This window comes from Sceloporus occidentalis, unplaced genomic scaffold, assembly GCF_023333645.1.
Source record: "Sceloporus occidentalis isolate IW3139 unplaced genomic scaffold, rSceOcc1.0.p SCAF_16, whole genome shotgun sequence".
Taxonomy (NCBI): Eukaryota; Metazoa; Chordata; class Lepidosauria; order Squamata; family Phrynosomatidae; genus Sceloporus; species Sceloporus occidentalis.
The window spans coordinates 6,766,633-6,793,437 of NW_028316996.1; the positions used below are offsets into that span (position 1 = coordinate 6,766,633).

At 38.6% G+C, this 26,805-nt stretch overlaps 1 protein-coding gene across 1 annotated transcript in view; it reads right to left on the reverse strand.

Moving 5' to 3' along the window:
* Window positions 1–4,753: 4,753 nt before the first annotated feature.
* The window catches only part of LOC149302975 (3'-5' RNA helicase YTHDC2-like), a 35,960-nt gene continuing 13,908 nt past the window's right edge, over window positions 4,754–26,805 (reverse strand). The window contains exons 11-30 of the mRNA XM_089481728.1: window positions 26,398–26,533; window positions 20,463–20,589; window positions 19,475–19,540; window positions 19,030–19,208; window positions 18,691–18,787; window positions 17,394–17,481; window positions 17,232–17,312; window positions 16,532–16,614; window positions 15,901–16,006; window positions 15,374–15,493; window positions 14,035–14,307; window positions 12,911–13,037; window positions 12,598–12,803; window positions 11,857–12,052; window positions 10,008–10,117; window positions 7,622–7,914; window positions 7,147–7,318; window positions 6,327–6,530; window positions 5,290–5,472; window positions 4,754–4,834 (exon numbers count right to left, since the gene is read on the reverse strand). Of these exons, the coding sequence (XP_089337854.1) occupies window positions 4,754–4,834; window positions 5,290–5,472; window positions 6,327–6,530; window positions 7,147–7,318; window positions 7,622–7,914; window positions 10,008–10,117; window positions 11,857–12,052; window positions 12,598–12,803; window positions 12,911–13,037; window positions 14,035–14,307; window positions 15,374–15,493; window positions 15,901–16,006; window positions 16,532–16,614; window positions 17,232–17,312; window positions 17,394–17,481; window positions 18,691–18,787; window positions 19,030–19,208; window positions 19,475–19,540; window positions 20,463–20,589; window positions 26,398–26,533 (2,928 nt within the window). The remainder of the gene's footprint in view (window positions 4,835–5,289; window positions 5,473–6,326; window positions 6,531–7,146; window positions 7,319–7,621; window positions 7,915–10,007; window positions 10,118–11,856; window positions 12,053–12,597; window positions 12,804–12,910; window positions 13,038–14,034; window positions 14,308–15,373; window positions 15,494–15,900; window positions 16,007–16,531; window positions 16,615–17,231; window positions 17,313–17,393; window positions 17,482–18,690; window positions 18,788–19,029; window positions 19,209–19,474; window positions 19,541–20,462; window positions 20,590–26,397; window positions 26,534–26,805) is intronic.

Genomic DNA, 26,805 nt, shown 5'->3' on the forward strand with positions numbered 1-26,805 from the left:
TTGGATAATGATTCCTGTGCATTGTAAAAAATTTAAAATACTGACAATACATCCATATTTATCTCCATGACCTCCTTTTTCATTAAATCTGTGACTATACTCCCTCTCTTCCCTCCTTCGAATCTCTCTCACGGAAGCTTGGTATGACGGTTAGTAACTTGAATGAGAAATCCTAATACAGATTTTGTTGGGTACACTTATCGACATGTGATATTACTCTTATCAACCCATTCTGTTTTAACACTGTGAAACGATTGAATGTTTTTATGTTTTGTTTTTTTGGAAAAATACTCTTAATAAAGATTGATATAAAAAAATAAAAAAAAATAAAAAAGACTCCCCTGGGCAAGTTGCGGCACCAGGATTTTAAAAGTCTGTACGAGCAACTCAGGTGCACTTCATTGGTTGATGGCAGAGGAGGCTCCTGCCGGCGACCAATAGAGTTGCTTGTACGGACCTTTAGAATCCAGGCACCGAAGCTGCTACGTAGTGCGTACCGCGTTAACCCCTTCTACAAAAAAAACTGCAAAAAACGAAGAAAAAAATTTACACGAATATTCGTCCGAACTATATATCTAGTTTATATTAGCATGCACGTGCAAGTGTTTGTGTGTAAGCATCAGCGTGTATGATTAAGCGCGCGTGAGCATGAATATATACATATATATATGTGTGTGTGTAAATGTGCGTGAGCATGAATGTGTATGTGTAAATGTACGTGAGCATGAATGTGTATGTGTAGTGCGTGTTAGCATTAGGGTGTAAGTTTGTATGTGTGCTTCAAGGTAACACAATCACAAAACAAGGTCTTAAATAGTGTATTAAATGATCGGGTTTCCAATGTAAAATGGCACATCAGCAATAACAAAAACGGTAGTTCCTTCCTCGCTTCGTATAACAGGTGTCCGTTACGTTCGAGTCCTCAACTCATTGGTGGATCAGTCTGACTATATAGGACCTTTTTGTGTGTGTCTTACACTTGTGTTCCCTTGTAATGTTTCATTTGAGGCTTGAAACTACTTCTTCATCAACCAGCATCACATAAGAAGGTATATCACATTGGAGGACTTTTATTTGAATATTGCATTGGACTTTCTCTTCCATTTTGGACATTTGAGTATTTAATTTTATTGAATCTTAAAGACGTTTTATTTTACTTTAAAGCTTGCCTTTAGGGTGGTCATTCTAGTTATTTATTTCAAGTATGTGTGTGCGTGCATGTGTGTTGACATGAGTGTTCGTCAAAATGTGATGTACCGGGGCGTGGGGGGGCAAAGGGCAGATGGGTTGGTGCCAAATATAGGATCCGCCCTACGTACACCTCTGAGAAGCATTACAGCAATCTCTTTGCCAAACCAGGTTACAGATCTAACCTGGTATCGAAACTTCCCTTCACCTTAGTGTTAATGAGCAGTCTAGAGGTGAAAGGGTTACAGAGTTTTGTTCATGATACTTCCAGAGGCAATTTCCAAGATGCACCCAGTTAAAGTGGATTTGTTTTTTTATGGATGATGGCTGGTTTAACACTGCCACTCTCAACAGGCTTTGAGATTTCCCCTATTTTTCCTATTGGACTCAATCACAATGTGCGGGACAAATAGAAATAGTATAGGAATCTAAAACATTCAGGGGCAAAGACTGACACCCTTTTTAGTATAATGAGCACTGGAAGTTGGTAATACAAGGGACCTAAAAGCCAGAGTAAGATCGTTTTGGATCATATTTTGACGCAAGAAAGATAAGAAAGAAATTAATAATTTAAGTAATTATTAATAGACTAATTATTACTGATCATTTTAAGTAACATAGCATTAGGATGCTAGAACATATGTCTTCATCGAGAAGATGGTGTGACTGTGGAACAGTCTTCCAGCAGAAGTGGCAGAGGTTATATCGTAAGGGAATTTAACCCCTTAATGACAATTGCCGGTCCTGGCACGGCACGGAAAAGCATGTGCTTTACGACAATTGACGTGCCAGGACCGGCACGTCTTTAAACGGGTGCAGAAAGCGATCTACTATCGCTTTCTGCACCCAAAAAGCGTTGCTGAATGCCTCGACCTCGAGGCATTCAGCAACGCCGCGATCGGCACGAAGGGGCCATCTCTGGCCCCTCCACGGGGCGTCAACATCCGCCATACTTTGTATGGCGGCGGACGCCCGTTTTAAAAGCGTTTAGGAGGCGATCGACGATCGCCTCCTAAACTTAAATGGTGTCGCTGGAATGCCTCGATCAGGAGGCATCCAGCGACACCAAACACTAACCTTTTGATGGGCTGTGACCGCTCTCCGGAGAGCGGTCACAGCCGCAGCTGCCGGCAATCTTCGCCATCAAGGAAGATGGCCGCCGTCCTGTAACAGGAACCACAAATTTTAAAAGTTCGCTAGATGGTCCAGACCATCTAGAGAACTTTGGCTCCACTTGCAGGTTGAATACAGGTACTGCATTCACCATGCAAGTCAATGGAGCCCAGCTTTCTAATCACAGTGTGATTAGTAAAAATAAATTAAAAAATAAAATAAAATTAATAATAATTAGAAAAAAATAGTAAAAAAACAGTAAAATGTAAAAATCATTTCCCACTGATGTCACTATCAGGGGAACCTCCAAGTTGAAAAAAAATTTTAAATTTTTTTTAAAAAAAAATAAAAAAAAAATATATATATATAAAAAATATATTTTTGTGAGCAAGTCCTAAAATTAGCATATTAGCTTAAAACAATTCTCGCATGGAAAGAGTTAAAATACTGGCATATTAAATGCCCGTGGGGTGTCTACTTTTAAAAAATGTATGATTTGATGGGGTAAATTGAATGGGCCAGGTTCAACAACGTCCCAATTAACACGGGGGGAAGGATGGCCACACATCTAATTTCCAATTAGAAAAATGCACACGTACCAAATGTGGCCTTTTAGTTCCCCCAAAAAATGACACACCCATGCATGTGGGGTATCACTGCACTCAGGAGATGTTGCTGAACACATTATAGGGGGTCGTGTGACAGCGGCATATACCAGGAGCTGTAAATTCATACATAAAGTAGGTGTGTGTGGGAAAAATACACACACAAAAATATTACTGCAAACTTTGAAAAAATGCTGGTGGTAAAATATGTGCATGCAAAGAGTTAAAATACCAGCATTTAAAATACCCTGTGGTGTCTAGTTTTGAAAAATATATGGTTTTGTTGGGCACACTGAAATGGCCTGGCTCAAAGATGTACCAAATAGGGCATGGGCAGTGGATCCCAAATGCCAAAGTTCAACATTGAAAAAAGTGCATGCCCCAAATGTGGCCCTTTTGCCCCAAAACAGCCAGGCAAAATCATTCATGTGAGGTATCGCTGTACTCAGGAGATGTTGCTGAACACATATTGGGGTGTTTTGTGATAGTGACATATACGAGAACATTTTAATTCATACCTGAATTAAAATGTGTGTGGAAAACCAAATGCAAAAAAATGACTACCACAAAGTTTGACAAAGACTGGTGGTAGATATGGTGCATGGAAAGAGTTAAAATACTAGCATTTGAAATACCCTGGGGTGTCTAGTTTTCAAAAATATATGGGTTTATTGGGCACACTGAAATGGCCCGGCTCAAAGATGTACCAAATAGGGCATGGGCAGTGGATCCCCAAATGCCAAAGTTCAACATTGAAAAATGCGCATGCCCCAAATGTGGCCCTTTTGCCCCCAAACAGCCAGGCAAAATCATTCATGTGGGGTATCGCTGCGCTCAGGAGATGTTGCTGAACACATATTGGGGTGTTTTGTGATAGTGACATAAACTAGAACATTTTAATTCATACCTGAATTAAAATGTGTGTGGAAAACCAAATGCAAAAAAATGACTACCACAAAGTTTGACAAAGACTGATGGTAGATATGGTGCATGGAAAGAGTTAAAATACTAGCATTTGGAATACCCTGGGCTGTCTAGTTTTCAATGATGGGGTAAATTGCATTGGCCGGGTTCAAAGATACCCGAAATGGCACATGGGGGGAAGAATTACCAGATTTGGAAAAAATGGCTTTGAAATAGCAAAACGCTACCTGTACTTATTGCCCCATAATGGGTAGAAAAAAGCAAAAAAACATAAAAACATTGGGTATTTCTAAACTCAGGACAAATAGTAGAATCTATTTAGCAGGTTTTTTCATTACCTTTTATAGATGAGTAAAAGATTTTTCAACTAAACGTTAGAAACAGTCATTTTTTTCTAAATTTTTCACCATATTTTATAATTTTTTTAATAGTAAATAATATGATACAATCAAAACAATGTCATCTAAAGAAAGCCCTTCTTGTCCTGAAAAAAACAATATCTAATGTGTGTGGGTTCAGTAAACGGGAAAGAAGAAAATTACAGCTAAACACAAGCAGCGCAGAAATGTTAAAAAGGCCATTGTCACAAAGGGTACAAAAAGTAAAATCAGCCTTTGTCTCGAAGGGGTTAAGTATGCATAGGAATACAGATAAAAAAAAAAAAACAATGGAAGACTAGATTGGTCAAAGGGCTAGTTTACTGTCAAGTTTTACATTTTCATGTTTGTGAAACTTTTTAATTATTAAAAAATGTGTGATAAGATGAATGACGCTTCTTAACTAACTTCATTAACATAGCATGGTGCATTTTGATTCTCTTTGTGTCTTGATTAAGACACATACTTTTTACAAGATCTTCTCAACCAGATAAATTTACTTACAAGGTAAATGAAGTCATATGTAGTGCTAATCTTCAAGCTTTGTCAATAAGTGATACTTTTGTCTGCCAAAGGAACTCTGTCCCAAAGTAGAAGCAACTGTTCTCCGACCTGAGGTTCCAACTCCTAAAAAAAATTAAAAAAAAATTAACATACACAACAAAGCATCTAGTCCTAAAACATTAGACAGTACAAAATAGAGCAAAATGCCCAAAAAAGTCCTGCACAAAAACGGATGCAAAAAACTTACAAATAATTAATAAATTCTGAAACCTTTCTAACCATGATACTATTGTTTCTGTACTCAAAAAAAAAAAAGATGTGACCTGAATCAGAATAGATTATAAAAATAAGATAATGGAGGTTGCACAGTCGTTTTCCATCTTCATCCATGGTAGATTATGGTCATCTAAATTCTACCCTATAGTAACATCTATGCATAAATAAAATGATTTCCAATAAGTTACGCTGCAAATAGAACTGCTTTGCTATCGCAGTTTACTTGTGTGGCACTCTGTATCGTCAAGCCTCTATCTGCTAAAGACTGACTCACTGCATAATGTAGTAGTTGAGATGAGTACCTGGCCATCACGGCTAATCTGTACTTTTTTATTGTCGTTCCATGGGTTGAGCAAGTGATGTGCATACTGAAATGGAAGACTGTCTTTTCTTATCCACTCCACTCGAAACACTCCCCCGAGGCTGGTCGAGCCCCACTCTTGGCTTTTCTCACGGCCAATCTCAGAATACATTCTTGCAAAGCCCTGTAACAGAATTAGCTTCTATATTAGCATTATTGCAGGCATAACAATCATACAGTTACAAAGAAAAGTAAACTTAAACTATTATTTTTGGAAACTAGCAAAATATCACAAACACGTATTAGTAGACTATACTCTGTTTCAGTGCTCTGTACCAATACCACCAGCTAGGCACGTAATATGAATTAATAATAACTATGTCACTGTCCATTAATAACATTAATTATATACTATATGGACAAAAGTATTGGGACACCTGACCATTACACCAACAGGACTTTTATGACATCACATTTTAGACATACATAGACATTAATATGTAGTTAGTCCTTGCAGCTATAACTACTTCCATAGGATATTGCAGTTTTTCTGCCCATTTTGTGCCCATTCATCAAGTAGAACATTTGTGAGGTCAGGCACTGATGTTGGATGAGAAGGCCCCTCTCAAAATCTCTTTTCCAGTTCATCCCATAGGTGTTCAATGGGGTTGAGGTCTCTACAGACCCAGCAAGTCCCTGCCTCATCACAGAGAACAGAAGCATTTAAAACCCCCGTAAAATGTAACAGCACTCAATTAAGAGTGCTGTCACAGTCGATCTGACAGCTAATGGCCTCAAATTGTGGCTCCAACTTTTAAAGGGGAGGCTAAGCTGTAATTTTGACAGCCTGATCTACCTTTCTCTGGCAAGGATTTAACGGATTTAACTGTTAAAGGAACAGTTATATTACAGATTATCTGCTTCTCCTCCATACAGTGACCCATGGCCTACGGGGAGGTTCTGAGGTGCTAAAGTGTGCAGCGTTCTCCTTTCTCCTAATGTTTCACATTACTTTGAAGGGGGTTAAAAAGATTTCACCTGAAAGTGACCTGATCCTTGAACGGAAAACACCAGATATACTATATTGCTCTCCCAAAAGGCTCGGTTCAGCTTGCGCTCGTTACTTGGGGTTGTGGACCATATTCCTTTCTGTTGGGATATCTCGAGGTTTCGCAAGTTGCTGCTCTTCATTATAAAATAACGCACTGACATACTCGGACGTGGCGATGGAGATTTGGAGCTCTGTAAAAAGAAAAGCATTGAGGGAATGAACATCAGTCTCCAGGCAAATACTATAGTGTAGGTTTTCAGTATCTCCCGAAAGGAGGGTAGGAGCTCCATGAAGATGATGAGGAACTCTGGTTAATTACAATTACAATTTTACTTGAGCTTTATCAGTACAAAAGATGAAGAGTTTAATAGGACTGCATACATGCAAGATCAGGATCATCTTCTTCTATACCTATATGTCTTATGTGTAGTATGGTCAATTCTAATGGTATTGTTAGTTGTCCACTCTCCCTATTGTAATAGCTCACAATAATAACAAATGACAGATATTTTTACAGCCATTTCAATATATGCGTCCACGGGTTAAACTAAGGAATGGAAGTCGTGCTTTTTCTAACAGGCTGGTATATGCAGAGCCAAATGTCTCATGAATCCTTGCAGAGAAGACAAGTTTATAAAAATACATTTCTCGTAATGCTTTAAATTCTTGTCATAATCATCAAAACATAATGGTACGAGTGTACAGATAAAGGCACTCATCAGGCAAAAATAGGTATTAATTGTGCATGCGCCAAGTGTACACATGTTCACTTGTAACAGGGAAACATCTTCATTGTATTGAAGGTACCTTAGTAGACGGGGGAGATGGACTCTCGCAGAGGCTGAGATGCGCACTGTTTTCTGATGATTTCACAGGGGACTTGTCTGTTTTGTCATCTGAGTGCTTTGCATGTAAAATCCCTCTGTCTTTGCTTTTTGCCTGCTGATGGAAAGCTGAGGATGGAGTTTTTATTGCTGTTCTGCAATGAAAAGAATCACTTTATTCTGATGAAGTGTATCGGTCTCATTCCCAGACAATTACAATGGACAATGTTATATGTCTATTTGCTCAATCCCAATTGATTGGATGGCAGCAATCACATCAGATGTATCCATGTTTAACAAAGAAGAACGGATTACAAATGATCCAAGCCTGGAAATACATACATTAAATAACCATTGGGCTTCAGTACTATATTTTGGCAATGCACACAAGCTCAGTCGACATAAGTGAGTAGGGGAACAAAGTCACAGTATATGGAATGACAAACATGGACCAGTACCTTTCTGAGCCAAAAGGCTCTTCTGACACCTCTGTTTCTGCAGAAGTCTTCCGGCTATTGTTTGTCCTCCACGAGGAGGCTAGAGGAAGCTCCTCAGAAGACATTGGCCTTGGTCTCTGGCCGATTCCAGAAGGTTGCTGTAACCCTGCAGATTGCTCCTCTGTACTCAGCACAGCTATGATGGCCCTGATGGTAGCCTCATCTACTTGAGACCATGTTTTAGTTGGAGCACGCATTCGTCTCAAAAATAAACTGTGCCATTTCTGTCTAAGCTGAAGTAAAAGTCCAGCTGCCTAAAAATGAACAGGGGGAAAAAATGATGTTGTTGAGTATTTGATAAGCATCATTCTTAAAGGGGATCTCCTGCCATTTTTATTAATAGTATCAGACCAAGATATGTTTACAAAAATATTTTTTTAAAGAGCTCTAGATGTTGCATAATATAATGTCAACTGCATTTGAGAAACTTGTTATGTATTCTAGATGTGTTATCAGTGCCCAAAACACAAAATGGCTCATTGTTACTCATCAAGCCAGACAGGTTTATTCACAAAAGGGAGAGTTGTCAGGAGACCTTGCAGGAGAGTTGTGGTTTTAACTCATTTGATTCATTATTAAGGATCAACAGTTGCTGGTTACTCCAGCGTTAAGAGCTGTGCTGTCGCAGCATAATTTATAGTTTAATGTTTAACCCCTTAAGGACCGGGCTCATTTTTCGTTTTGTACCCTGTGGGACCGAGGCTGTTTTGACACTTTTGTGGTGCTTGTGTTCAGCTGTAATTTTCTCCTCACCCATTTAGTGTACCCACATAAGTTATATATTGTTTTTTTTCAGGACAAGATGGGCTTTCTTCAGATACCATTATTTTGATCGTATCATCTTATTTACTATAAAAAAAAAATAAAAAAAACATGGTGAAAAATTGAAAAAAAAACATTTTATGACTTATTTGAAAAATCTTTTACTCACCTAAAAAAGCAAGTAAAAAAACTAGCTAAATAGATTCTACTACTTGTCCTGAGTTTAGAAATACCCAATGTTTTTATGTTTTTTTGCTGTTTTTTGTCAGTTATAGGGCAATAAGTACAAGCAGCGTTTTATGATTTCCAAATCTTTTTTAACAAATCTGGTCAGTCTGCCTCCATCTCCTCTTTGGAATATCTTTGAAGCCGGTTAACTCAATTTAACCCATTCAAACCATATATTTTTGAAAACTAGACACCCCAGGGTATTCCAAATGCTGTTATTTTAACCCTTTCCATGCACCAATTATAGAACCACACTTTGTCAAACTTTGTAATAGTAATTTTTTTTATTATTAGATATACAGGTTCTGGTATATGTCACTGTCAAACAACACCCCAATGTGTGTTCAGGAACATCTCCTGAGTGCAGTGATACCCGACATGCATGGGTTTGTCGGGTTGTTTGAGATTTAAAATGCCACATTTGGGAAGTGCGCTTTTTTTCTCCATTTTGGTCAGTCTGTACTTATGCCCTATCTTTGAGCTCGGCCACTCCAATTTACCCCATCAGCCATTTTTTTTATATATTAGACACCCCTTGGGTATTTGAAGTGCTTTTATTTTAACTCTTTGTTGAGATTTTTGAGAAATTTTAGCACTTGCTCAAAATAATAAACTTTATTTTTTTATTTTATTTTATTTTTTTAATACTTTTTTTATATTTTTTTTACACATTTTGCTGGTACTGGATGGTTCATCAAGTGACATCCCTGCATAATTATTTTTAACTGTTTTTTTTAATTTTTTTTTTTTTACTAATCACATAGTGATTAGAAAGCTGGGTTCCATTGACTTGCTTGGTTGAATGCAGTACCTGTATTCAACCTGCAAGTGGAGCCAGAGTTCTCTAGAGGGTCTGGAGACCGTCTAGCGAACTTTTTCAACTTTATTATTTTTTTTCCCGGGCCGCCGCCATCTTGCCATCCGCAAGTCACAGCCCACCCTGGGGTAAGTATTTGGTGTCGCTGGATGCCTCCTGATCGAGGCATTCCAGCAACACCATTGAAGTTTAGGAGGTGATCATTGATCGCCTCCTAAATGCTTTTAAAACGGGCGTCCGCCCCGTGGAGGGGCCAGACATGGCCCATCATGCCGCTCTCGGTGTTGCTGAATGCCTCGACATCGAGGCATTACAGCAACACCGTTTAAGCTTAGTGTCAGGCACGTCATAGGTCGTTAAGTGACCGTTTTGCATGACGTGCCTGACCCGGCAATGGACGTTGCGCAGCTGTAGGATCAACCATGTTCCCCCACGCTGAGTGATGTCAGCAACATGAGGACCTCCACATGGACATAGTAACACAGTTTCTCTGGTACCCTCATAACATAAATTATAAGTGGCCAGTTAAAGCACAGTTACCTCTGGGTCCAGCTTGAAGTTTAGCCACTCATCTAACTTGAGTGTTGCCATCGTGGTTGCAGTCTTGTCCTCGGTTTCACTATCGCTACTGTCATTGGGGGCACTATCCACTGCTGTTCAGAAAGCAACATAGTTCATGAGTATTTAAAACAGGCAAACAGTACTATCATAAATCTATAGACTCTCGAGAAATACAACATTTTATTTTTGTTTACATTGAGAAAATTGAGCATTCACAGCTGCATTCTCTGTTTCCCAGACAGAGGCTCCATTCAAGTGTATTTAATAGACGCATCACATGGACACCTCGACACGCTTCTGCCGGGAGAAGGTAGGAGGAAGCAGCTGACTGACCGCTAAGCTGATCAGCTCCCTAATAACACTACAGAAACTCACGCTTACCAATCACTTATATCATATGTACAGTATGTTTTGTTAACATATCCCCGTACCGTGTATTTTGTTCCTATAACATGTGACTTGCCTGCCCATCCTGTTGATTGGTTTCTGTTCTAACTAAAAGTGCTACCCAACACTACTAGTGCCGGGTTGCCAAAGTGCCAGCCATGGCAAGTGGCAGCCCGAAGATGTAATAGGCCATTTTTACAAAGTAACAAGCAAGTAAAAAGTGAAATATGAAATCATAATGCTTGGAAGTGGGAGCGTCTGTGACAGTTTACTCTGCAACTGCCACCCAAATTCGCTGGATGGATAATATATGTTACTTTGTTATGCCCAAAGAGCACAGCAAATAGATTATCCATACACAGCACGTAAATCACATCACAGACCTGCGTCTAAGGCAGCAATCAATAAAACCCCCAGAACTAGAATTCATTTTGTGTAGTGTCATTCTAGTATAATTGATAGGCAGTTCCTTGTAAGCATCATTTCTCATATTCTTAACAGCCTTTCTTATTATTGATATCAAATGCAATAAAATAGGGAAATCGCGTCCCTGTCTGCAAAAATACCCAGACATGTGGGTAACAATACAGATGAGCTGTTAAATATATGCTATTAACCATAAGTCAGATCTTATTATCTATATGGTAATTGAAAATTGTATTATAAAAATTCCATGGCAACTCAATATAGGGAACGCAGAGATAGAAAAGGCTCACAGAAGCCTGCCTCAGCCATTGATGGATGAGGATGCATAGCTGCACACGGCATGGCTGCCCCCATAGATGAGAACACCATGTAATCACAGTACTGGATCAATGGCTTGTAACTACCACAGGGCTACAAAAAAAGGAGCCATTGGGTATTGTCTATAGGACTGTACTCGGTAAACAGCCGCAGTCTACAGATCTATTTGTATTTACTTACAGTATCTTTAAATGTTCTTGTTTGATGAGCCATTTGTATATTTGTGCTGATCAAACCATTTATACACATTCTTTAGCAGAAACATATAGCTATACTCTAGAAATAATAATCCAACAGACTGAATGTTATGTATGTTTAGAATATATTTCTTTTTTTGGTATAATATGGGTTAATTTATACCAGCTGTTTCATCCAGTTTAAACATGTACCTTCTAGTCAAATAGAAGGTTATCTGTGAATCTGCCATCTTTCTATATTGCCTTGGTATTATGTGAATTCACACTTGCACTAGAGGCATGATTTTCATCATTTCTACAAATATGCCTTTGGGATTTAAATTTGAATTTGTGGACTACGGGCCTCGATTTGCTTAATAAAAAAGTTACACATATTAGTAACACATTTCTGTCTTCCACGGCTTTCTTTTGACTAGGACTTTCCGTGTTGCATGAATATATTAACCCATAATACCTAGGTTGATCTAGCGGATTAGTGAAAATAACTTTGGATCTTTCACCTCGGAAGGCAGTCGGCTCGTGCAAGGCACTGCTTGGCAGTCGTGCAGGTCCCGCGAATATGACTGCTGTGACAGAAGAAACCACCGAGCAGCACCTGATATTGGCAATTCGGTGAGCGCGGCTCATCTCGTCATATATCAGCCAATCCGTGGGCAGCGCCTGAACAGCTGCAGCCTGGCCATTGGCAGGGGGAATCTGTAGGAGAATAAATACATTATGAATGGCATAATAAAAAAAATAACAAAAATAGAATAATATGGCAAAATAACAAAAATAGTCTAAAAAAAAAAAATCTAATTATCTGTTGTTGGTACATTCGGTTAAGATCCACATGGAAAATCAATTACATATTATTTAAGTTACAAAATACTAATATATGAGCTTTGCTGTCTCCATACATTATACACATGCAGGCAATGGTAACTGATCACCGAATAGGTCCCCAACAAGTTTAGGGAACAGTGCATATTGCACTTTCCCTTATTTACAGTTTCTCAATCAACTAAGTGATTCATATTTTAAAGAGTTTATGGAACCACAGATATAAATTAGTGTTTTACTTTTTTCAACTTTTATTTGTGAATAAAGAAATTGGCCTTGTATAAGGCCAGAACCGCCTTGGATTATGTTGGTGTGCAGAAGACACGGCAGATATCCGATGCGTGCCGAAGCTCTCAGTGTTGAGGGCTCTATGGAAGGAATGAGAATAGATGTATTTCGCTATCTAAGGTCAGATTTACCTTCTTGTACTGCGGCTGGCTTAAAACAGAAGTAGGGTGGAACCGGACACGCTTCTCTTTCGGCCCAGTCAGCACTATATTTTCCCTATCCACATGTATCAGGTTGGGATACATGCCAGCCACCAAGGCGGCTTTAACCACTGCCCAGTTTTCTGAGTTAGTGTTCACATCACGGATATCTCCACCACCACGAGCTCTAACAAAACCTAGAAAAAGAAGATGTGAATTCACGTAAAGGACTTTGCAGAACCGAGTGTGATCCTGCAGTAATTATAAATATATATATATCTTATATACACACGCCGATGTCTACCTGAAGCCCTGAGTTGGCCAAGCAGCTGCGCTCTCATTCCAATGATAGTTTCCATTGTAGCCTGAGAAAGGAAATTCTTCTCGCAAAATGCTCTTTCCCATCCATCACTCCGAGCCTTCTGCCAAGCCTGCAGAAGACAAGAACTTTTAAAAAAAATCTAAAAAACATCACAGACTTCTCTACTTCTCAAAAACCTCAAGTTTTAACCCAAATTATATGAATAGGTCAAACAGGCTCATCAAAAATACCACATTAAAATAAACAGAGAGAACCTCTATATTTGCAGTTATTCTGTGCTAAATGACCAACTATTTTACAACTGCTCTAGAAGGATTGAAGGAATGAACGCACAAGTGAATGCTTATAGACATCAAAAGACCCTTTTTTTTGCTTTGTAGTAGAGGGTGAAAAATGTATAATTAGGAGAAAAATATATGAGTTAGATAAACGTTCATATGAATATTTGCAGTTGGGGTATTTACAGACTGAACATGACACAAATGCTTCTATTTTGACAATGAACATTCAGTTCTTTGATATTGTGCTAGCAGCCATCCATTATATGTAGTATCACACACAGTAACTATAAAAGGTATATATAGTGTAAAAGCTTGGCACCCTGTAACATGATAGAAAGCCTAAATTGCGTGTGCACTACCATCATTATATATTAACATTTATTAGTATCATATTAAACTAACAAAAACGTTAAACCCAAAATGTTTAAACCTAAAGCAACCATTATTCTATGAAGAAGATGAGTAGGTGTGTGACTTTAAATATTTCCACTGATTGTAACAGCGCTACAGAACCTATTGGCGCTATATAAGTATATGTAATAATATTCGCCTTTTATGTATAAAACATCTATGGCTTTAGGTTTTAATGCTCACTAGTGACAACTACATGAACTACATGAAGGGGAGGGAGGTGTCACAAAGGGGTTACAAAGCACTTTAATGCTTGTGCTTCGTCTCCTGTGATGTCTATGCAGCACAGTGTGTTTTGGGACATGATGTTACCGGGACACTTACAATAATTTGTCCCCTGGGACTGCATCGTCCTAATTCTCCCCAGTTTCCCCATTAAGGGTGTGTAAGAACGTAACACCGTGGAGTCATTACCTGGAATGCCCTGAGAAGAGCCATATGATCACTGAACGTCCCGGCAGTGAAGCGCTTTCTGCAGAGCATGGCTGCACGCTTCTCTGACGCCTGAGTAGGTAGGACAAAAGGATCGCGATGTGCCAGCGTACATGCTATGGTGAGAATTGGATCCAGGCATTTCAAAACTACGGCACATAGGACCATCTTGCCAAGGTGGGGTTCAACCGGCAAATCAGCCAAATGATAACCGAGCTCAGTCAAATCCTCCCAAGTGTCCATGGCATCTATAGTCTAAATAATCAAAGCATGAGAAAATTAATTAAAATAACAGTGCTATGACATTACAGTGCATACAATGCTATTATGAGTATTACATGGATGTACAGGTTTAGAACGATAGTCAGATGTTTAGAACATTTACAATGAAATTAAGATAAGAATGTTAGAGCAGGGGAAGTAAGAACACCTTGTTAGAAATGTAATAATAGATATTTTTGTTAATTTTACACCTGGGTCAGTTTTTCCAGACACTAAACTCTGTGTCTATACAAAATCCTATAGGAGTTAGACAGACAGAATAAACTCTAGTGCTATTTTTATGTTAAATGCATACCGAAGTCCATTCTGCATGTAGCCTAAGGTAAGCAGGTATTTTTTTGTTACTTAGTTAAAAATAGACTTCTGTCTAATTTAAATCCCCCCACAGCCACCTCTGCTGGAAGAAGAAAGAATTCATGTGCACATTTCCTGCACATGCTCCGTAGAACTCCCATTCAATGAGGGCTAGGCTGAGCTCCCAATGACATAAATGGGAGTGCTACTGAAGTATGCTTCCTGCTTGGACTTCCTAGTTTCAGTGGAGGCAGCTGGGAGGAGTTAAAGGGGAGGGGCCTCATTTCCTATTGTTAACTAAAAAAAGCATGTACCAATTACCATGCACCAAAATACATTGGAATCCACGGAAGAAGGATTCCAGTATGTTTTGAATAATGTTACAAAAAATAGGACTAGACTGTTCCTTTAAAAAATATCAACAGTATTACATTTTTACATGCAAAGCGAAAAAAGACAAAATAAATCCTAAAACGATAACACTGCACTTGTACAGCTGAGTCTATCACATTAACAAAAAACAGAGACAATTTAAAGTTTTAATGGATTTATATAGCCAAATTATTACGCACCGACTATATTGTTCCCGATTAAAAGGTCATGTTTATTAACCAATTAATTAATAAATCTGACTTTTAGATTTTAGAACTCTAAATACAATGGTTGCAATGGTTTTAGCCCTTTATATAATAAACACCTTTTAAAATACAACCAGAGCAGCTTGAACTAATTTTTATTTGCTCACCTTCAACATCTGAACAGCATTTCGTACAATTAAGGCTGGTGGCGGTTCTGGGGCCTTCATCAGAAAATCCGCAATGGGACAGTTAATTGGTGCCAGCAGTTTTGTGTGTAAGCAAAGCTCCTGTGAATAGTAAAAGCAAGCATTTTCATTCATCAAACATTATAAAGAGATTTCCCACTCAATTCCCACTATATAATAAACAACAGTATTGTACTTTTTCCTAACTCATCACATTAAAGGAGAAAGTAATAAAGTTTAAGCTCCAGAAAAGATAATGGTGTAGAAATGAAACAAGTAAAACAAAAAAACAAATACTTCGAAGGCAGAAAAGAACCGTTCAGTCAATCTAATCTGTCCATTTTTAAAGATTCATCCCTTAATCAGTCCTTGGTCTTGTCTTGGATTCAGGATAGCTTACGGCTATCCCATGCATATTTAAATTCCCAGCATTAATAAATTACATTTTAATGTGTCAATTATGGTTCAGTAAGAGAGTCAACATCGGTGTAGAAGATGCTAATACTTACATGAAGAGGCATCCGCAGCAACTCAGGGGTCTGGAACTCTAACATATTCTGGAAGCGAAGCCTGCTGAACAAGCGGTAACAGACTCCGGGTCTGCAGCGTCCTGCCCTGAGAACCGCAAAACAGAAGAATCACTAGATGCATCGGAATTACAGACGGCAATTAAAAAGTTTAGACATTAAAAGATGTTCCTTTAAAGAACATGCGTGTCCATCTTGCAAACAAAAATTTTTTCTTGCACATTTACCAATATATGAGTTTTTCATTCTTTGATCGTTTTTAAAAGCTGCTTTTTAGGATGTGGCACAAAACAATTTTCCCCTTAACCACAAAATGTTGTAAGCAGGAGACTGCAAGAAACAATTCAATTCTTTTCATCTGCATTAAAACACACAGGTAGTGCTGCAGAAGAGTTTATTATTGATGGCACACCAGTAGATTCTGGGAAATCACAAACTAAAAATAACATTAATATTAACATTGACATGAATGTATATAAGACATACTGTTATAAGGGTGTGGAAAGGGCCACCTTGTGATTTTGCAATCTATTAGGGGTTGAGGGGATGAGACAGAAGATGTGCTCTTTATATGTTTTTTGGCATGAAAACCACGTGGGTGATCTAAAATTACCTTCCTTTCCTTTGAATAGCGCTGGCTTTTGATATCCACACCATTTTAAGCATGGAAACATGATTTAAGGCATCAAAGGATTTCTAAAGCATAAATAAAAAACGCATTAATGATCATTTAATCATCCTTTACAATAAAAATTGTAATAAATGCAAACTGCATTCACGATGGACTTCCAACATATTGCGTCATTTTAATGCAGAAACTGGTGCTTGAAGTAGTATGCATGCTTTGTGAAAGATCACGGGAAGAATGCTTATCACATCTACAGAGCACAAGAACAAGCTAAAAAATGCTTGGCTGTGTCAGTCCCAATTCTGTGCCCTTTCTTTCTATAAGCAGTAAACAGGACAGGCCCCCATTGAGTCGAATAAGGTTCCTACGGCATCATCCAACTAGTCATCAACAGCTTGAGTTTTCAGAGTTAGCGATGAATGAACCTCATCTATGGTTAGTGGAGGACCATCAGAGCTATAAGACATCTATGGCCAAAGAGCTGGATTTTGCCATACATATATATATATATATATATATATCTTGCGTAATCAAAGTTAGCGATGAATGAACCTCATCTATGGTTAGTGAAGGACCATCAGAGCTATAAGACATCTATGGCCAAAGAGCTGGATGTTGCCAAACACTTCTATGAAATATGTGGCCGCTTTCAATAAACACAGACATTTACAGAAACAAGTCTCACCTCCTTCACTTTTCCAGAGTCGATTACAAAGACGACATCGTTGATAGTGATACTCGTCTCTGCAATGTTTGTTGAGAGAATCTGCAAAAATAAACGTGGATTATTGATGCAAAATTTCCATTTACAATCTGAAATTTGGACTTCACCACATAATATACTAACTATTTTCCGTATGCCTGCTGGAGGCGTCTTTAAAACTTTCTTCTGGTCTGAAGTCTGCATGTTTGAATGCAATGTAAAGACTTGATATCTGATGGGAAAACATAGAAAAACACGATTAAACTACATATTAAATGCTGGGGGGGATGAATAATGCATTAAAGAACAATTCTCTGTACACCGTTTAACCAAATTATAGTTTCAAAAGTGTTACTTGTTCTCCTTTACATTTAATAAGCCACCATCCAGTAGCAATAATATTACTGTGAAATTATTTAGGGTGATTTTACATCACATATTGCAGATTCATAAAATATTTTTGGATCTTTCTTTGAACACAAAAATGATTATCGGATAACATTGGTATATTTAAAACTCATGTTCCACTTATTATGCCTAATAGGGTTTTTGCCCAATGCATATAGTATCGCATTGCAGTACATCTATATAGCGGCAGAAGATTCTGTAGCGCTGTTACAATCAGTGGAATAATTTTCACGGCCCTGCTCTCGTGAGCTTACAATCTAGTCGGAACTAGGATGATTATGCAGCATTAAAAGGGTCCGACCACATACCAGCAGAAAAAAAAATACTAGAGCACTTCAAACTCTTTGATAATGTATTGTCTAAATGGGACCACATCCTTAAGAGTTGTGAATTTGCTCATAAAATTGTTTTGGTAGATTTAATTGTTTTTACTTTTTACTTAAATAGTAGATGTAATTAAAACATTTTATGGTGGTTTAATTGCAAGAGTATTAGTAATAAAAATGACTTAAGCACTTAAAGGGACACTCCAGCCATCATATGCACTTTAAGGTATATGATAGCTTTATGGTCCCTTTACATTTTTGTGGTGTCCCTTTTATCTGCAGAATCCCCCATACGCTCATGTGTTCGTCTGTACATGGTATAATCACCAGTGGGCTCCAGAGCTGGCAATCAGTGGCAGGTACTCCCTCTTTTTGGAATCAATGGTAATGATTTCCACTCATGCACAGAGTTTGCCGAGCCAGCGCTAGAGGGGGACTATGCAGAATACACCATGCATTAGTAATAGGGACACTATGGAAATTTAAAGGGACCACACAGTTATCCTATGCATTAATGTCTATATGATGGCTGGAAAAAAAATGTTAGCAATTCCAAAAAGTATAAAAACAATTAAATAAAAATTCATTGTCTGCATCTATATGTAGGACTGCAGCACTGAAAAGAAAAGGTTTCAATTCCTTTGTTTGTTCTTAAAAATTTACAAAATAAACAATGTGTACATGAATGTTAAATGTACTATTACTACCTGTGAGTATTATCAGCAAATCTCTTGTCATCAAACAAGATACGATCCCTCAGTCCAACAATTTCATCATACCCCGGAAGAAATATCAATATAGCCCCTAAAGAAAGTAAAAGAAAAAAATGTAACACATGAGACTTACAAACAGGTAATCTAAACACAAAAGCACCTAATCTTCATATGCTAAGAGACTGGCAGGAAAGAAAATGGGCCAACAGGTTCTTATCTGCTCTCCAGTTCTATGTTTCCATGAAATAAGAAGACCCACTGCTGAAAACAGATTTATTATAAGAGTATTCTTATTCTGCCGTGCATGAAAGCAGAGGAAGGAGAACTGTATACCTGAATCACTGCTCTGGCAGATGTTGAAAAGAATATGCATTACTAGATCAAGATCCACTTTTTCATCATCAAAGCTATGGTGGTAAGCCTTTAAGAGCTCTCTGTCCTCCGCACTGAGGTTATTGCTGTCAGTCTGCACCAAAGAGCTTTCATCCAGATTTCCAATATCCAGGGAAGCGCTGAAACACCAAGAGAGAGCCCGTGCACATGAGCAACATACAGAACACCCAAAGGGTTCATACGTGTTACTTAGAACACAAGTTGGCTAGTTATGACGGACTGTTATTGTACTAGAGCTGCCAGGGCTACAATATCTACTACCACCACAGATAACTGTGCATAGTTATTTAAACACATGAGTAACATTATTAAGTGCCCTGGATCATGCATAAGGAACCCCTATAAGTGGAAATTAATGCTGGAACAGATTGACCAACGCAACTACCTGTAAGACTCCAACAGATCAACAACTTCATTCTGTCCAAAGCGTTTAGCCCAATCTAAAGCCGTCCTGTAAAGCAGAAGGGATAAGCAAAATGTGTATTTCTAAAACATGCTTTGACAGCGATATCCACAGCTCAATCCATCTGCAATAATACTACATGTCTTCGCCACTGAAACCAATTCCGTGTTTCTGTTTGCTGACCTATATATAGAACTTTGCAGCAGATTTTCCTTAAATATTTAATAGTACAAATTTAAGGAAACAGTGCACAATTACACAATGTTCATATGACCTGAAAAAATATCTATACTTTTGTGGCAAATATATTTTTAAATCACAAAATGTTATCAGTTTGTTAACCCTTTTAGGCAAGGGGCAATGTGAATGATGTATACTAGAACTTAAAAGTACAAACAAGCTCAGTAAAGCAATAGAAAACCTTCTGGTTTCTTTTTTTTTTTATTAATCTACAGTATAAATTACCCTCCTCCTGAAGAAGCTCAGTGAGAAGTAGTGTAGAATCTGTAGGATTTATAAAAGTTTGGCTACAGTTTTTTGTAGAAACATTTGGCTTATGGTTATTACTAAGCCCAATGTATTATTAAATAGCAACCATGAACTGTGACTTTTAAGGCAATCTACACAGATAATTAAAACAAAGCTGCTAAAATGTACAATGTGTTCCCTTGGTTTAACATGTCACCCCCAATTTAAAATACAATTAATGCCTGGATAAGTAAGAAAGTGATTTTTAAATTATAGTAATAAAAGCATCCTGTTATTTTTGTTATTTTACATTAAACGACGCACGATCAATAAAGCATATCCACCGAGCACATCATAATAAAATAGGCACCACATAGGAACCAACAAATTCATTATTGTGTGTATTTGTTTTCTTTTAAAGTAACATTAAAAGGCAAAGTGAAATATGTTATTTAATTACTGATGCAACACAAAAATTCAGGAATAAAGCAGTGAAGATTACCATCCATTGGAGGACTTGCTGAGGACATTGGCCCCCATGCTAATCAGCTGTTCTACCTGACTTAAAAATCCTCTACCCGCCGCCACCATTAAAGGTGATGCACTTGTTTCACTGTGTCTGTAGTCAACTGAAATAAATGACACATTAATGAAAGATTAGTGTTATGTGTGGGAAAAAAAGGAAAATAATGATTATATATATATATATATATATATATATATACACACACACACACACACACACACACACACCTTACCCCCTAGGGTTGCCCAGGAATAACCCTTCTTTACCATGACCCTTAGCACTTACTACTCTACTCACCATTATAATAGCTTTAATCATGTTGACATTAACAATATGGGGTGGTTCTTGTAATGATTCTTCACCCATTCATGCTTACACCTACTTCTACTTGCTGTAATTGTTCTGTACAAATTAACTTGCTGACTCAACATTTGATTTTCAAGGAAACAAAGACCATTTCAGTGTTTAATGCAAGACGCATTTGTGCATTTACTAAAACACTGCACCATCTTTATAGTATTTTCTCTGTATGCATGCAAAATCTTATACCAGTGTTTAACGTAGTTATATAGATTTAAATAACCATCTTGCAGCTATTGGTCAGTGTCATTCATTTCAGCGGCAGCTGGTGGCAAAACCTGCTATCTAATTACACCCCCCTCCTCATTCCTCCACACTCCTGCTTCTATGAATGCTGCAACCAGTCATCCTCCAACAAAGAGATAAATATTATGAAGAGAATGAATAATCACAATACAGCATACAAACTAGTAATATTTGTTTTCAGTGGTACACAGAAAAGATGGACTCCTATTCATTTTAAAGGAAGAGTTATTTCAGGTGTTACACCCGTCCCCATCACCGACCTGGGCACCGTGGCATGTTTCTCAGACCAGATGTCAATAGCACAGATAGGCTGACCCATGTCAATGGCTGTACCCAGTTGCAAGGAAATGCAGTCCCAGTTCCAATGCATGGTCTGGCTGCTTCCTAACAAAAAGGGTTCATTCACTGAACACGTGACTTAGGATCCAGCAGCCAAGTAAGGTCTATAAAGGGGGACACGTCCACTCTAGCACACATGTTATCATATAGCATTATTTCATCAATAGGCCCCAAAATCTCCTATGATTTAGATTCAGGGAATACATCCCATTTAAACAATTTTATTTTATTGGGTCAGCATAGAAGCTGGTGAAGAGTAACATAAAACTTTTTCAGCGGAAGAAGAAACTTCTGTTGTCCTGAAAGAGTACATGGCATTACATATCTGTCTCTATGGGACAATAAAAAGGCATCATGTACTAAAGACCATCTTCTCTAGGAACAATAAGGAAATATCCAATGCCCTTAACCCCTTAAGGACCGGGCTCGTTTTTTCTTTTTGTACCCTGTGGGACCGAGGCTGTTTTAATACTTTTGTGTTTTAATACTTGTGTTCAGCTGTAATTTTCTCCTCACCCATTTAGTGTACCCACATAAGTTATATATTGTTTTTTTCAGGACAAGATGGGCTTTCTTCAGATACCATTATTTTGATCGTATCATCTTATTTACTATAGAAAAAAATAAAAAAAAACATGGTGAAAAATTGAAAAAACACACATTTTATGACTTTTATTTGAAAAATCTTTTACTCACCTAAAAAAGCAAGTAAAAAAACTAGCTAAATAGATTCTACTACTTGTCCTGAGTTTAGAAATACTCAATGTTTTTATGTTTTTTTGCTGTTTTTTGTAAGTTATTGGGCAATAAGTACAAGCAGCGTTTTATGATTTCCAAACCTTTTTTAACAAATTTGGTCAGTCTGCCTCCATCTCCTCTTTGGAACATCTTTGAAGCCGGTTAACTCAATTTAACCCTGTCAAACTATATATTAGGGCTGAAACAACTAATCGATAAAATCGATAATAATCGATAATGAAAATCGTTGTCAACGATTTTCATTATCGATTAATCGAATCGATTTTTAGCGATTATAAAAATTATAATCCGACCTCAAACAGAGATCGGATTATAACACTAGAATCCTGATCCCCCGCAACGCTGCAGGGGACCTGGATTCCCCTCACTGTCGGCCGGTCTCTCACTTCCGTCTCTCTCCCCCTCCCATACACCCCTCTGACTCCTCCCCCCTCCCATACACCGCTCTGCCTCTCTACCCGGCTCCGTTACTGACAGGAACTTTCACTGCAGCCTCAGCGTAAGTGAAGGGCAGTAACGGAGGCTGGCTGTGCGCATCGTGCAGACCCCCACCGGCTGACAGAGAATCATCCTCTCTGTCAGCCGGTGGGGGTCAGCCTCCGTTACTCACCTTCACTTACGCTGAGGCTTCTATGAAGCTGCAGTGAAAGTCCCTGTCAGTAACGGAGCCGGGTAGAGAGGCAGAGCGGTGTATGGGAGGGGGGAGGAGTCAGAGGGGTGTATGGGAGCCACCCTCCTATACACCACTCTGGCTCCTCCCCCTCCCATACGGCACTCTGCCTCTCTACTCGGCTCCCTGGTGTCTTGTGAACCTCCGTTGCTGACCGGAGGCAGAGTGGAGTATGGGAGGGGGGAGGAGGCAGAGTGGAGTATGGGAGGGGGGAGGAGGCAGAGTGGAGTATGGGAGGGGGAGGAGGCAAAGTGATGTATGGGAGGGGAAGGAGGCAGATGGTGTATGGGAGGGGGAGGAGCCAGAGTCGAGTATGGGAGGGGGGGGGAAGAGGCAGAGTGGAGTTTGGGAGGGGGGAGGAGGCAAAGTGATGTATGGGAGGGGAAGGAGGCAGATGGTGTATGGGAGGGGGAGGAGCCAGAGTCGAGTATGGGAGGGGGAGGAAGCAAAGTGGTATATGGGAGGGGGAGGAGCCAGAGTGGTGTATGGGAGGGGGGAGGAGGCAGAGTGGTATATGGGAGGGGGAGGAGGCAAAGCGATGTATGGGAGGGGGAGGAGCCAGAGTGGTGTATGGGAGGGGGAGGAGCCAGAGTGGTGTATGGGTGAGTTATAGTGGTGTATGGGGGGTATTATGAATTTCAGGGCATATAGGGGGTATAAGGCATATCGATATTAGGCATATCAGGGGGGCATAAAACATATCTGGGGTAAAAGGTATATCAGGGGGCTCAGTGGCATATAGGGGGTATAAGGCATATCGATATTAGGCATATCAGGGGGGCATAAAACATATCTGGGGGTAAAAGGTATATCAGGGGGCTCAGTTGCATATCACTGGCATATAAGAGGTATAAGGCATATATGGGGGCAGAGTGGCAAGCTGGGGGTCAGATGTGCATAACCGGGGGCAATTTGGTAAATAAATAAAAAAATTTAAACAAGGCTTTTTTCTCATAGTTTTTATTAAATATGAAAAATAGTTAACATATGAATTAATATTTACTAATAACTTTGTATTAAAACTTAGTTTGAGAAACACTGTGTTTGGGTTCTTGTAGCTTTTATTATTATGTCAGTAAAATAAGAAGGTGAATAGAGAGAGGCCATTGCGATAAAGAGATGAAAGTGAAAATTGTATGTTTTTTATTACATTATTTTAAATTGAAAAAAAATTGAATTTTTTTATCCGATTAATCGATTAATCGACAAAATAATCGGCCAACTAATCGATTATTAAAATAATCGTTAGTTGCAGCCCTACTATATATTTTTGAAAACTAGACACCCCAGGGTATTTCAAATGCTGTTATTTTAACCCTTTTCATGTAACAGTTATACAACCACACTTTGTCAAACTTTGTAATAGTAATTTTTTTTTATTTTTTTTTCACACAAATTGTACTTTAGTTATAGATATACAGGTCCTGGTATATGTCACTGTCAAACAACCCCCCAATGTGTGTTCAGGAACATCTCCCGAGTACAGCGATACCCCACATGCATGGGTTTGCCAGATTGTTTGGCTGGTAAAGGGCTACTTTTGAGGCAACACAGACTTTTAGCATCTGGTCATTCTGCCTCCATCTCCTCTTTGGAATATCTTTGAATCTGGTTAACTCAATTTAACCCCGTCAAACTATATATTTTTGAAAACTAGACACCCCAGGGTATTCCAAATGCTGTTATTTTAACCCTTTCCATGCACCAATTATACAACTACACTTTGTCAAACTTTGTAATAGTAATTTTTTTTATTTTTTTTTTCACACAAATTGTACTTTAGTTATAGATATACAGGTTCTGGTATATGGCACTGTCAAACAACACCCCAATGTGTGTTCGGGAACATCTCCTGAGTGCTATGATACCCGACATGCATGGGTTTGTCGTGTTGTTTGAGATTTAAAATGCCACATTTGGGAAGTGCGCTTTTTTTCTCCATTTTGGTCAGTCTGTACCTATGCCCTATCTTTGAGCTCGGCCACTCCAATTTACCCCATCAGCCATTTTTTATATATTAGACACCCCTTGGGTATTTGAAGTGCTTTTATTTTAACTCTTTGTTGAGATTTTTGAGAAATTTTTGCACTTGCTCAAAATAATAAACTTTATTTTTTTTATTTTATTTTTTTAATACTTTTTTTAATATTTTTTTTACACATTTTGCTGGTACTGGATGGTTCAACTAGTGACATCACTGCATAATTATTTTTAAATGTTAGCACATTTTTTTTATTAATTTTTTTTCCTTTTTTTTTTTTAATTATTATTTTTTCAATATTTTACTAATCACATTGTGATTAGAAAGCTGGGCTCCATTGACTTGCATGGTTGAATGCAGTACCTGTATTCAACCTGCAAGTGGAGCCAGAGATCTCTAGAGGGTCTGGAGACCATCTAGCGAACTCTTTCATCTTTATTGGTTTTTTTCCCCAGGCCGCCGCCATCTTGCTGATGGCGAAGATCACCGGCAGCTGCGGCTGTGACCGCTCTCCGGAGCGGTCACAGCCCATCCAGAGGTAAGTGTTTGGTGTCGCTGGATGCCTCCTGATCGAGGCATTCCAGCGACACCGCTTTTAAAACGGGCGTCCGCTGCCATACAATGTATGGTGGCTGTTGACGCCCCGGGGAGGGGCAAGACATGGCCCCCGATGCTGATCTCGGCCTTTCTGAATGCCTCGACATCGAGGCATTACAGTAACGCCGTTTAAGCGCCGTTTAAGCGTATTTTATTTTTTGACGGTTCAGGACCGTCAAGGGTCATTAAGTGACCGTTTTTCCGTGACGGTCCTGAACCGGCAAAGGTCGTTAAGGGGTTAAACGTTGGCAAGTCAAAATAAAATCAATTATCTCAGACCTCAACTAATGTATTGTGAACAGGTCTGGGGGGCTAGTAAAATGGTAAATTTGCAGGATAGAAATTTTCAGGAAAGACTGAGAGATCATAATATGTGTATCTCGAGAAAGAATAGAGAGGGGATATGTGATAGAAACATTGAAATACTTAAGTCCAGGAGGAAAGTTTATTTCAAAGATGGAGAAACGTCAGAACAAGAGGTCATAATCTAAAACTAGAGGGTCAAAGATTTAGATGTCATGTAAGGAAGTTTTACTTGTCTGGGGTAAGGCACTGATTAAGGTCTAAATCTTTACATCAGGAAAATCGGACAGACTAGTTTGGCAGAATAGTTCTATTCATCAATATTCTTTCATGTTTTTTTTATTTTGCTCTAGCCATTAAAGCCTAGCATAAAACCAAATATTTGCGTCTGTTAATGCTGTAAAAAAAGTCATTTTGTTTTATGTATATAATAATAATAAATTGTTCCTGTTTCCTCCAACTAATTAAGTGAGATACATGCCTCCTCTCCCCTAACTTAATATATATTTGTTCTGGGGGCTCAAAGATTGGAACTGATAAATAAACTGCTGCAGTAATGATCACAAAGTGACAGACGTAGTCATTTGTTTTTCTCAAAATATTCCTGCAATACAAATAAACGTAAAATAACCAAAGCTAAAAGTCAGAAAACTTACCACTGACATTTTCAGTCAATATAAGATGAAAGAGCTGAGCAAAAGCATCTATATCTTGGCACAGCCAGATGTCAGACAGACATGCATCCATTTCTTTTATCAGCCAGGGCTCCAGGCAATTCACATCCTTTTCAGCCTTCGTGTAAGGAATAATTTAAAAAAATGTAGGGTGTAAGACACACAGAATTATTATAGAACCGTAGTACTAAACAGACAAAGGGAAACTATGCCATTGCATCAAATGCTATTGGCATGGATGGTATATACACATTTTTTTCACCGTGAAACTACTTCCTAAAAATCGCCTGTCCTCTATAGCATCACTCGCTACAGTTCCAAACCGGCTTTGAAATTTGTTTCCGAGGCCGAGCAGCTGCACACAACCTGAAGATCACTATGCGCAATGCC